Below are 13,814 nucleotides of genomic sequence, written 5' to 3'. Positions count from 1 at the left end.
AATTCAATGATACAAAATATTTTTCTAGCCTGGATTTGACCTCAGGTTTTCATCAAATCACATTAGCACAGGATTCAAGGCAGTACACAGCCTTTTTATATAATGGTAAATGTTTTCATTATTGTGTTGTTCCATTCGGACTGAATGTGTCTGTAGCTGAGTTTATTCAAGCTTTGGATCATGTGATTGGAAGTGGACTACTATCTAAACTAATTATTTACGTGGATGATATATTAATAACCAGCAAAACTTGGGAGGAACACCTTGATACTTTGTACAAATTAGCCAATAAGTTCAGGCAAGGCGGTATGACCCTTAAGTTAAGTAAATGCAAATTTGGAGTATCAGACTTGAAGTTTTTAGGCCATATAATTAACAGATAAGGCATTCTACCTGACAGTGATAAAATTTCTGCAATTGTCCAGTTTCCATGTCCAAAGAACAAGAAACCGTTGAGGTCATTTTATGGTCTATGTAATTTTTATCATAAGTATGTCAGCACCCAAGCTTTAAACGCACAGTGTTTGAGAGAGCTATTAAAAAAGAACACCATAAGGGAATGGACAGATCAATGTCGAGCAGCATTCGATGAGATCAAACAACAACTAAATAACAGTCAATTACTCCACAGACCTGACCTTTCACTACCATTTTGCCTAATGACAGATAGTTCAGATTACAGATTGGGTGTACATTTGTTTCAACAGAAGGAAATTGATGGAAAAATAGAACATCTTTCAATCAGCTTTGCCAGCCGAGGTCTGCAGAAACATGAACGTAATTACACAGTGACTGAGAAGGAATTACTTGCCATTGTATGGGGTTTCACTAAATACAGGAACTATCTAGCAAGTCATAAAGTCATAGTTTTCACAGATCACAAAACTATGTTATATTCAAGACTGTAAACTTTTCAATAGTAGATTAACCAGGTGGGCCATATTTTTGCAACAATTTGATTATAGCATTCAGTATATAAAAGGGGATCAGAATATAATTGCTGATGCTTTGTCTAGATTACCTGTGGGGGGTGGTCAGGAAGAACTATTGGATAACAAAGTGTTTAAAATAATGTTCATGAGAGGGATTAAGGGTGAAAAGGAAATTACTAACATTTTCAGTCAGCTTAGGAGATACCAGAACCAGGATGATGATTTGAAACTTGTGAAAAGCCTTATTGGCAAAAAGGGTTATGAAAAGTTTGGCATGTATTATCAAAACTTTAAAGGTATTTTATTCAGGAGACATAACACTGACTCTGACATCTGGAAGGTTTGTTGGCCTATACAAAGTGTTGACGTTTTAATTAAGTACACACATGACAGCTATGGACACTGTGGAATCATGAAATGCACTGACAAACTTAAGGAAAATGTCTGTTTTAATAATACGAGGGTTGCCCAGTAAATAATGCCCCATATTTTTTTTCTCCGAAATAAAAAATATTAGAAATGTGACACTTTAGGTGTGAGTTATCTGAAGTTTCCCGCGTGTGTACGCAAAGTTTAAATTTCCTCCGACAGAGAGCGGTGGTGTAGGAATGTTCTAAAATGGCGTCTGCAAGTGACATCCGTCAGAAACAACGTGCAGTGATTGAATTTCTCGTAGCAGAGGAAGAAACCGTGGGCAATATTCATAAACGCTTGTGCAACGTCTATGGAACATCTGCAGTCGATAGGAGTACTGTTGGTCGCTGGGCACAGAGGGTGAAAGCATCAGAGGGCAGTGCTGCGGAGCTCCGAGATTTGCCGCGGTCGGGAAGGCCTCCCACGGCTGTCACGCCTGACATGTTGCAGCGGGCTGATGTTCTCATTCGACGGGATCGACGCATTACGACTTGACAATTGGCACTGGAGTTGTCAGTAAGCAAAGGAAGTGTGGATGTGATTATCAATCAGCTTGGATACTCAAAAGTGTGTGCAAGATGGGTTCCTCGGTGTCTTACTGTCGATCACAAATCCCAAAGAAAAGACATTTCTTTCGATTTGTTGTGACGCTTTCACGTTGACGGGGAGGCCTTTTTGTCACGGATTGTGACAGGTGATGAAACTTGGGTGCATCATTTTGAGCCCGAAACAAAAAGACAATCGATGGAATGGCGTCATGCTTATTCTCCACAGAAGAAAAAATTCAAAACAGTTCCTTCAGCCGGAAAAGTCATGATGACTGTGTTTTGGGATTGTGAGGGCGTAATTCTCATTGATGTGATGCCAAAAGGCAGTACCATTAATTCAGAGGCTTATGTGAAAACATTAGACAAACTTAAGCAGCGCTTCCGGCGCCTTGGGCGTCATGTTAACCCACAGGATGTTTTGATTCAGCATGATAACGCTCGTCCTCACACAAGTTTGAGGACTTGTGAACACATCGCGAAACTGGGTTGGATAGTGTTACCCCAGCCACCCTACAGCCCCGATTTGGCTCCTTCAGACTTTCACTCGTTTGGGCCAATGAAGAATTTCATTCGTGGAAGACGTTTTGCCGATGACGAAGAAGTGATTCACGAAGTGACAACCTGGCTCCGTAGGCAGAGTAAAGATTTTTACCAGCAGGGAATACACGCTCTTGTGTCTCGCTGGAAAAAGGCCGTCGAACTTGAAGGAGATTATGTGGAAAAATAAAGCAAGTAGACAAAACATCAGTCTTTCACATATGTAAATTTGATTGCTGTGGAATAAATACTTCTGGAGAAAAAAAATATGGGGCATTATTTACTGGGCAACCCTCGTATGTTTAGAAGAGTAAGACAGGTTATACAAAAATGTGATTGGTGTCAAAAGAGTAAATGTCACAAATCAGAAATACCAAGGTTATTTAGGCAAACTGGAACTCATAGGAATTGATTTGTTTGGCCAATTGCCAATACATATTTGTTTGTAGTTGTTGACTTATGCACTAAACTAGTAAAATTGTATCCACTAAAGAAGGCAACAAGCAGGATAATTTTAAACTGTTTCTGTAATGATTATTTCACACAGATTGGAAAACCAAAAGCCATTCTTCCAGACAATGGGAGCCAATTTACATCTAATGTTTGGAAAGATTTCATGAAAGATGGAGACATTAAGCACGTCCTTATTTCTGTTTATTCTCCATCTTGTAACCCAACCGAGTGCTATATGCATGAAATAGCCAGGCTTTGTAGAACTTACTGCTCTAAAGATCATACAAATTGCTCCAGTTACATATGTGATTTTGAAGATGTTTTTAACACCTTACAACGTACAACAACTGGCTTTGCACCTTATGAAGTCCATTTTAACAAACACCCACCAAACATCTTGTATGAACTGATCAATTTCCCTGTCTGTAATGAGTTAACACCAGACGAGAGAATGGAAATAGTAAAGAAAAATATTGAAACACACTGTGCCAAGAGAAAGCTTAAACATGATTCAAAAGGAAAATTTACACAGTAAAATGTAGGTGATTTAGTCTTAACCAAAAGTTATGAGAAATCCAAGGCAATCAATAGAGAGATCAAGAAATTTTTCGATATTTACATTGGTCCATTTGAAGTTTATGAGAAACCACATCCAAACGCCTACCGACTTATCTATCCCAAATCAGAAAAAGCTATTTGGTTTAAGAAATGTCACTCAGTTGAAACCTTATGTGCAATAATTGCAATCCCTCAGGGGGGTACACAATCTTTGTGTACTAAGCGTGTGGCTTATGCAAGGTGCCCCAGCTAATGTGGCATTTTCTTCTCGAAAACACTGATGCCACATTCTACGATACCTTTCTGACACACAAACTTCCAACAATACATATGTTTGCTTGTATTTGTTATGTAAGATATTTTCATGTGATTTAATTTGTAGTATAAGATACATTTTGTTTTGATTGAGTAATCTGCATCATCAGATGTATTGATAATTTGACATTTACATCCTACCGATTGTGACTATTACTGATATGTGAAGACTATGATTTGAACTTGTGTTGCCAGGAAAAGCCAATATCTATTTTCTAGTGAGGAACAGTTACACATCTTTACAGACAACAGACCATACTCTATTTATATCAGCTTATCCAGAAATGAAAGGTGAATTGTGTGAAGATACACTAAGCTTATTAATACATACTTAAAGATTTTATGGTACATTTGTGCAGTTAAGAAGAACTATATACATCTTTTCACTGTTTTTTATCTTAAATATGTTATCCACAAGGAAGGAATTACTATGTTTTGCTTCTTATACCGTTATACAATTGACAACTGAATTAATGTGTTACTATATATAAGAACACATTAGATGGTTTATGAAAGAGTTGAAGTGTTTTATGCTCTTAAGAAGGGATTACCACCACGATATACTATATACATGTTTCACTCAGTTATGTACACACGAGAGAGATGTTGAAATTGCTATGAATTGTTGAGGATTGTCTTGAAATAAGGTAAGTGATGTGATTTGCATCTGTATTAAGGATTTGAGGTTGCAGACTCATTCCTGTTTCTGATTCACATGAATTGATGTTTACGGTTTATTGGTGGAAAATGCTTTGTTTTGGCTTGCATTTTCGTAGGGGTATTTGGATGATGATGATGACGATGATGATAGGTGTAGATTATATGATATGCAATGCTGCTGAGGTGGTTCGGTGGTATTCAACCCTCGTTTATTAATGGTTTTGATGATTCGTTTGATTGAGACAATTATGATGATTATGGTACTCTGCAGTCACACATAACGGAACTAATGAATCAGTTGAATCGCATGAAGTAGAACTCTTATACATTTTGATTGAAGGAAATGCTGATGTGAAATTAAGCTTGAGAGTTATTTTGAACAACTATGACAACACATAGCACACAAATCACATTGAAAAACTATTATTTTACATTAGTCGCATCTCACAAGACACAATCTGGAGAGTAGTTTGGTATCGAGGGGTAGGAAATGAAAACTTTAATAGACAGACTGAGGATTTTGACGAAATGAAATATAAGATGCCATGTGACAAGGTTCTGTTTTTTTTTTTTTTATATACAGAACCTCCTTACTGCAAGGTTGCTAACTATAGCACAATTACATTTTCAGTTGCTTAAGTGTATCTTGCCACTTCCAGGATTTTTTTTTTATGTATTAATTATTTTCTCACAATTTATAAAACCTTGAAGCTATTTCTCGGTGTTAATTTGATCTGACTTTCTGGATGTGTGGTAAACATTTTGAAACGTTATTTCATTTGATGTACAAAGCCAAGAAATATTGACTATACATAATATATTCAGATACTTGTGACAACAACCCGGATTGGATATAAATGAACAGTTTCTATACTGTCACAATATAAATATACAAATATAATTTCGATTATTCATGTCTGATAAGATTTGTAAAATATTTTATGGTATTGCAAACTGTTAGGATAAATTTTATTCTTCTGTCTTTTATATGATAATATTACTCTAGAACATGTCATATGGACACTTTAAAAGTGCAACGTAATTAATTCAATCAAATTTGTAATTTGTTAGCTTAGTTGTGTTTGAGTGTTTGAAGGAGGGAAAATTAATGGACTCTCTAGAAGTGATAGTTTCAGAAAAACATTCATTCAGAAAATTTGATGTAAATATTGATTTTGTAAAAGTTTGGAAATTTCTTTGTAATCTCATATTTCCAATTCTTGTTTTCTTGATGTATATGTCTGTAGCTATTTGGAAAATTTATCTGTATGTAAAGTTTCATGATCCAATTTTGTACCTTTTAAGATATACGCAGTTAGTGTTATTTTGTCCAACTAGTACTGTATCAAATCAGTCACACTAATATTTCTGTGAGAAGAGTTTCGTCTATCAGGCTAGGCAAAACTCTTCGGGGGTATTGAAATATTACTGTATCTCATTGATACCTATCAGAACCCCTCGGAGAGCATTAAAGATAAACATCAGTCCTAATTGATCTGTTTCCAAATTACATACAGAAATAACTACTATTTCAGTATACATATAATTCGAAAACGATGCTTTGCTGATTAACATTGTTCTTATGTGAGAAACATAATAGAAATGTGAAATTAATACTGTAACTAATCGAAAGAAATAGAGCACATGGTCAGGATGTACCAGTAAACCTATCATTATAAAATTACTACAGAAAATTAAATAGAACATATAAATAAAGCATGTTAATTGAATCTCCAGTATGTGTTAGCACTAAAATTCAGGCACTAGTTGATTTGTCATAAACAAATTTAGAAATGTAATTGTTACCTGTAACATAATTGGTCAGAAAATGTTATATTAACTCATAACTAAGTTGAAAATAGGTTCACCTTGTTCAGCACTGAGATTGTAAATTTTTAGCAATGTGTATCTCATATTCGGTTTAACTTTTAATTGTGATTTTACATAAAATTGTAATCTTCATAGAGGTCACGCAGGCGCCTTGGGGCACTCGTTTTTTGGCTAGGGTCGCGAGCAAATGTATTGTAGGCTCACTCGTTTGTTGATTGTTGTGAACTTTGTGTCGTTTGATGTCAACTTTGGGTACACGGGATGTAACTGGGAAAGTTCACCAGGCTCGGACACCTGAGTCCTGGAAATATATTGGTGTTAAAACTGCACTGTACTTTGGAATTTATTTGGGAGTCTTCCGCAATCCTTTTCATAGGCTGCACAGCGACGAGACATGAATCCAGGAATTTTACAAAACCCCAAGAACTAAACAACTCTCAATGTTGGTAGAATTGACATGAAGACAACAGCGCATCGACTGGGCATTTTCACTCAAAACATTTGCAACGCGGAGGTGGGAAAATTTAAACCTCTCAATGAACCATCTGCCAAGCACTTAAGTGTGAACTGCAGAGTATTCATGTAGCGATACATTCTCTTAGAACTTTTGTGTTACTAAATTTCTTCTGCCTCACAGAATAATAGCAAGTGGTCAGAATACCATAAGTGGTATACAGTCTTAGTTTTCCAACTGCAAATATAATGCTACAGAATGAGTACTTACATAATCCTGAACTTCATCCTCATCAAATGTTATTTCTGCTTCTTGTTTGATGTCGTTCGTAACTTCCAAAATTGTAGATGTATCCTCCATATTCTGCAAAAAATTAGAGCATCAGACTGAGCAAGAGTTGAAGCAGAGCACTATTTATACACTGAAGTGACAAGTCTTGGGATACATAATAATATCATGTTGGACCACCTTTTGCCATTGCAGTGCAGCGATTCGACATGGTATGTACCAAACAACTCATTGGAAGTCCCCTGCAGAAACAATGAGCTATGCTGGCTCTGTAGCCATCCATAATTACAAATGTGTTGCAAATGCAGGATTTTGTGCATGAACAGACCTCTTGACTATGTTAAATATTTTCAACATTTCACAGCCCTGTCAGTAACTGTAAAAATATTAATTTTAATTTTAAAAACCAACAGCCTCAGTTGCAAAGTTTACCTAGATTTACCTAGGTTTCAGTCGGGATAACCCAACCTTCTTCAGAATAAAAGTAACTAGCGGTTGTACATAGTGGACGTCGTCAAGCTAAAACTACAAATCCATAAATTATCGTCAGACTGTAAAAACTTATCTGGAACTGCCTCGGCCCAACTTCACGACCGCGATGCGGCAGCCACGGGTGCTGTACTGGAACTCACACACGTGGCTGCCGCATCACAGTTGCGAAGTGGGGCCGAGGCAGTTTCAGATAAGTTTTTACAGTCTGACGATAATTTATGGATTTGTAGTTTAGCTTGACGACGTCCACTATGGATATTCGCTAGTTACTTTTATTCTGAAGAAGGTTGGGCTTTCCCAACTGAAATCTAGCTACATCTAGGTAAACTTTGCAACTGAGGCTGTTGGTTTTTAAAATTAAAATTAATCTTGATTACGAGGTGCATTCAAGTTCTAAGGCCTCCGATTTTTTTTCTCCGGACTAGAAAGAGATAGAAACATGTACATTGTTTTAAAATAAGGCCGCGTTCATTGTCAATACGTCCCAGAGATGGCAGCACTGTACGGCAGATGGAATGTTACCGCCAGCGGCGAGAATGAGAACTGTTTTAAATACTTAAAATGGCGACGTTTTCCTTACTTGAACAGCGTGCAATCATTCGTTTTCTGAATTTGTGTGGTGTGAAACCAATTGAAATTCATCGATAGTTGAAGGAGACATGTGGTGACGGAGTTATGAATGTGTCGAAAGTGCGTTCGTGGGTGCAACAGTTTAATGAAGGCAGAACATCGTGTGACAACAAACCGAAACAACCTTGGGCTCACGCAAGCCGGTCTGAGACACGATCGAGAAAGTGGAGAGAATTGTTTTGGGGGATCGCCGAATGACTGTCGAACAGATCGCCTCCAGAGTTGGCATTTCTGTGGGTTCTGTGCACACAATCCTGCACGACGACCTGAAAATGCGAAAAGTGTCATCCAGGTGGGTGCCACGAATGCTGACGGACGACCACACGGCTGCCCGTGTGGCACGTTGCCAAGCAATGTTGATGTGCAACGACAGCACGAATGGGACTTTCTTTTCGTCGGTTGTGACAATGGATGAGACGTGGATGCCATTTTTCAATCCAGAAACAAAGCGCCAGTCAGCTCAATGGAAGCACACAGATTCAACGCCACCAAAAAAATTTCGGGTAACCGCCAGTGCTGAAAAAATGATGGTGTCCATGTTCTGGGACAGCGAGGGCGTAATCCTTACCCATTGCGTTCCAAAGGGCACTACGGTAACAGGTGCATCCTACAAAAATGTTTTGAAGAACAAATTCATTCCTTCACTGCAACAGAAACGTCCGGGAAGGGCTGCACGTGCACATGGAGCTAACGTTACGCAACAGTTTCTTCGTGATAACGACATTGAAGTGATTCCTCATGCTCCCTACTCACCTGACCTGGCTCCTAGTGACTTTTGGCTTTTTCCAACAATGAAAGACACTCTCCGTGGCCGCACATTCACCAGCCGTGCCGCTATTGCCTCAGCGATTTTCCAGTGGTCAAAACAGACTCCTAAAGAAGCCTTTGCCGCTGCCATGGAATCGTGGCGTCAGCGTTGTGAAAAATGTGTACGTCTGCAAGGCGATTACGTCGAGAAGTAACGCCAGTTTCATCGATTTCGGGTGAGTAGTTAATTAGAAAAAAAATCGGAGGCCTTAGAACTTGAATGCACCTCGTATGTCCCATAAATGTTCAATGGGATTCATGTCAGGTGATCTGGGTGGCCATCTCATTTGCTCAAATTGTCCACCATTTTTTTCAGACCAATCATGTACAATTGTGGCTCACTGATATGGCACACTGTCATCCATAAAAATTCCATTGTTGTCAGAGAACATGAAGTCAACGAATGGCTGGCAACTGGTGTCCAAATAGATAACCATAACCATTTCCAGTAAACGACCAGTGAAGTTCCAGAGGACGCAGTCCATTTCATTATAAACACAGCCCACATCATCACGAAGCCACCACCAGCTTGCCCAGTACCTTGTTGACAACTCGGGTCTGTGGCTTCGCAGGGTCTGCGCCACACTTGAATCCTGCCGTAAGCCCTTACCAACTGAAATCCAGACTCGTGTGACCGCGCCACAATTTTCCAGTCATCTAGGGTCCAGCCAATACGGTAGTGGCACTGTGGGTGACATCGTGTTGTTAGCATAGGCATTCACATCGTTCGTCTGTTGCCACAGCACATAAAAGCCAAATTTCACCACCTCATCCTAATAGGTGTGTTCGCCGTAAGTCCCACATTGACTGCTGTGGTCATTTCACACCGTGTTGCTTGTCTGTTAGCATTCTATGCAAACCCTACTGCCCTTGCTTGTTAAGCACAGGCCGTCAGACACTGTGTTGTCCGTAGGGATAGGTAATGCCTGAAATTTGTTCTCGGCACACTTTTGACACTGTGCATCTAAGAAGATTGAATTCCGTAGTGATTTCTGAAATGGAATGTCCCATGCATCTAGCTTCAACTAGCATTCTGCCTCGAAAGTCTTAATTCCCGTCATGAGGCCATAATCGTGACGGAAACTCTTTCACACGAATCATCTGAGTAAAAATAACAGCTACACCAATGCACAGCACTTTTATACCTCGTGTATGTGGTACTACCGCTGTCCGTATATCAGCATATCGCTATCCCATTACTTTTCTCACCTCTGTGCATATTCTTGAGTGGGAAGGGAAGGCTAGTATACAAGTGTACAACAAGATGGAAGGAAACAAGTCTTAGTTTTTCTACTGTGCGTATCATGCTACAGAACGAGTACTTACACAATTCTCAGCTCCATCCCCATCAAATGTTACTTCTGCTTCTTGTTTAGTGCTGTTTGTAACTTCCAAATTTGATAATGATGTATCCTCCAAATCCTGAAAAAAAATTACAGCATCAGCATCAGACTAAGCAACACTTGGAGCAGAGCACTATCTTTTCTTGAACAGGAGGGGGAATGGGGACTAGTGTACAAGAGTACAAGAACGTGGAAGGAAATAAGGATAGCACTCAGAGGACAGTTTCAGTTCATAATTGTTGGGGTGCATTTGGAGGTTACTTTTGAATGTTTCTTTCCAACATACCCAGTACAGAACCAAACTACATTAAATTTCATACAAAAAAAAGTCCATTTCATTTTTATCCAGGACTAATAGTTTGCACAAAGAGAGCTAGAAAAAACTGAATATTTTGAGCAATGCTCATGTGCTGTAGCTTAGGTGGTTTTTGCAAGTCAATTTGAGATAGTTTCCCAAACTGACGGTCCAAATGTGCTCTGCAACACACAGACATCTAGTGATACACTGAGATACTTCTTTGAATGTAGTGCATTGTAGAGTGAGATGTTCACTCTGCAGCGGAGTGTGCACTGATATGAAACTTCCTGGCAGATTGAAACTGTGTGCCCGACCGAGACTCGAACTCGGGACCTTTGCCTTTCGTGGGCAAGTGCTCTACCATCTGAGCTACCGAAGCACGACTCACGCCCGGTACTCACAGCTTTACTTCTGCTGGTATCTCGTCTCCTACCTTCCAAACTTTACAGAAGCTCTCCTGCGAACCTTGCAGAACTAGCACTCCTGAAAGAAAGGATATTGCGGAGACATGGCTTAGCCACAGCCTGGGGGATATTTCCAGAATGGTAGAACACTTGCCCACGAAAGGCAAAGGTCCCAAGTTCGAGTCTCGATCGGGCACACAGTTTTAATCTGCCAGGAAGTTTCATAGTGCATTGTAGCTGTCACTCACTACAAGTGTTCTCAGCAACAGATGGTACGGGGATTGTACTACAGAAGTGTAAGATGGTTGGGGGGGGGGGGGGGGGAGGGGGGGGAAGAGACCAAACAGCGAGGTCATCTGTCCCATCGGATCAGAGAAGGATGGAGAGGGAAGTTGACTGTGCACTTTCCAAGGAATCATTCTAGCATTTGCATGAAGTGATTTAGGGAAGTCATGGAATACCCAAATCAGGATGGCTGGATGCGGGTTTGAACTATTGTCGTCCTGAATGTGAGTCCAGTGTGCTAACCACTGTGCCACGTCACTTGGTGCAATTGGAGATTGTAACTCTTTTTTTTCATAGTGATAATTTTGAGGACATCATTGACATTGAAAGTAAGAATACCTAAAGTTGAATTAGTAGCACTGCTTTAATGAGTGGTTCTGAAATGAAAGCACTGAGGCAGCATGCACTTTTGATATTGATTTTTTTGTGTCAATTTCTTCTTGTATTTGTTGCTTACTATGATAATAAAGGTTAATCTTATGAAAAATTTTGAAATTGAACTTTTGTTGTTGAGACTCAAATGGTTAAGTGCCTGGCAGAGGGTTAATCGAACCAGCCTCAGACTATTGCTCGCAGCTCCACTCTCTAACAGCTCAAGAGAAAATTAACACTTAAATCTTTCTGTGAGAGCTTTTATTTCTCTTATTTTCTTATGATCATCATTTCGTCCTATGCAGGTTGGCACCAACAAAATATTTCCACGTTCAGCCCAAAAAGCTGGCAACTGAAATTTCATGAAAATATCTCGCCGCAACAAAAATCACCTTTGTTTAAACAACCCGTATATCATATTCGTGACTCTCTCTCTCCCATATTTCGCAATAGTATGAAACGAGCTGCCCTTCTTTGAACTTTTTGAAGAGCCTCTTTCAATCCCGCCTGGTGCTGATCCCAGACAATGCAGGAATGTTCCAGACGAGGATGGACAAGAGTAGTGTAGGGAGCCTCACTGGTCGACCTGTTACATCTTCTCAGTGTTCTGTCAATAAAACAGTCCTCTGTTTACCTTCACCACAACATTATCTCCATTTACACACATACTCGGCAAGCCAACGTAAGGTGTGTGGCGGAGGGTACACCCTGTACCACTCCTTGTCATTTCTCTTCCTGTTCCCGTCACAAAAAACGCGAGGGAAAAACGACCATCTGTTCACCTCCATATCAGCCCTAATTTCTCGTATCTTAACTTCGTGGCCCTTAAGCACAATGTATGTTGGCGGGAGCAGAATCGTTCGGCAGTCAGCTTGGAGTGGCGATTCTCCAAATATTTTCAATAGTGTTTCCCCCAAAAGAATGCCGCCTTCCCTCCAGGGATTGCTATTTGAATTCCCGAAGCCTCTCCGTAACACTTAAGTTTTGTTCAAACCTACCGGTAACAACTCTAGCAGCCCTCCTCTGAATTGCTTCGATATCTTGGATCCCAAACACTTGAGCAGTACTCAAGAATAGGTCGCATTAGTGTCCTATACGCAGTCTCCTTTACAGCTGAACAACCCTTTCCTAAAACTCTCCTAATAAATTGATGTTGACCATTTGCCTTCCCTACCACAGCTTTCACATAATCGTTCCACCTCATATCAATTTGCAGTGTTATTCCTAGATATTTAAACGACTTGACTACGTCGAGCTGGGCACTAGTAATACTGTATCTGAACATCACAGGTTTGTTCTTCTTACTCATCTGCATCAACTTACATGTTTCCACATTTAGGGTTAGCTGCCATTCATTACACCAAATGGAAATTTTGTCCAAGTCATCTTGTCTCTTACTACAGTCATTCAACACCTTACCGTACACCACAGTTTCATCGCCAAACAACTGCTGACTGCTGCCCACCCTGTCTGCCAAATCATTTATGTATATAGAGAACAACAGTGATCCTATCACACTTCCCTGGGGCACCCCCGACAATATCCTTGTCTCTGATGTACACTTGCTGTCAAGGAAAAGGTACTGGGTTTTATCACATAAAAGGTATTTGAGCCACTCACATATCTGTGAACTTATTCCATATGCTCATACCTTCACTAACAGCCTGCAACGGGGCACTGTGTCAAATGCTTTCCAAAAATCTAGAAATATGGAATCTCCCTGTTGTGCTTCATCCATAGTTCTCAAGTATATCATGTGAGAGAAGGGCAAGCTGAGTTTCGCACAAGCAATGCTTTCTAAAGCCATGCTGACACATGGACATTGGCTGCTTAGTCTATTATATTCAAACTTCTAATGCATTCAAGTATTCTGCAGCAAACACCAAGTTAGGGATATTGATTCTGCAATTTTGCAGGTCCATTTTTTTAACTTCCTTATAAACTGGAGTCACCTCCACTTTTTTCCAGTCGTTTGGGACTTTGTGCTGGGTGAGTGATTCACAATAAATGCAAGCTAGGTAAGGGACCAATGCTGTAATGTACTCTTTGTAAAATCGAACTGGATTCCATCCGGACCTGGTGATTTATTTGTTTTCAAATCTTTACGTTGGTTCTCTACACCAGGTATGGTTATTCCTACGTCATCCATACAGGAGTGAGTCTGATGGTCAAACGACGGTATGTTTGTACTGTT

At 39.8% G+C, this 13,814-nt stretch overlaps 1 protein-coding gene across 1 annotated transcript in view; it reads right to left on the bottom strand.

Annotated features, from left to right (window-relative positions):
- Window positions 1-13,814, bottom strand: part of LOC124553352 — a 179,998-nt gene that overhangs the window by 92,215 nt on the left and 73,969 nt on the right. Inside the window, exons 4-5 of the mRNA XM_047127226.1 lie at window positions 10,245-10,340; window positions 6,972-7,064 (exon numbers count right to left, since the gene is read on the bottom strand). Coding sequence (XP_046983182.1) covers window positions 6,972-7,064; window positions 10,245-10,340 — 189 coding nt within the window. The remainder of the gene's footprint in view (window positions 1-6,971; window positions 7,065-10,244; window positions 10,341-13,814) is intronic.

This window comes from Schistocerca americana, chromosome 11 (assembly GCF_021461395.2).
Source record: "Schistocerca americana isolate TAMUIC-IGC-003095 chromosome 11, iqSchAmer2.1, whole genome shotgun sequence".
Classification (NCBI taxonomy): Eukaryota; Metazoa; Arthropoda; class Insecta; order Orthoptera; family Acrididae; genus Schistocerca; species Schistocerca americana.
Note: the sequence above shows the minus strand (reverse complement) of the source record. Positions and strands in the feature narration are given on the sequence as shown.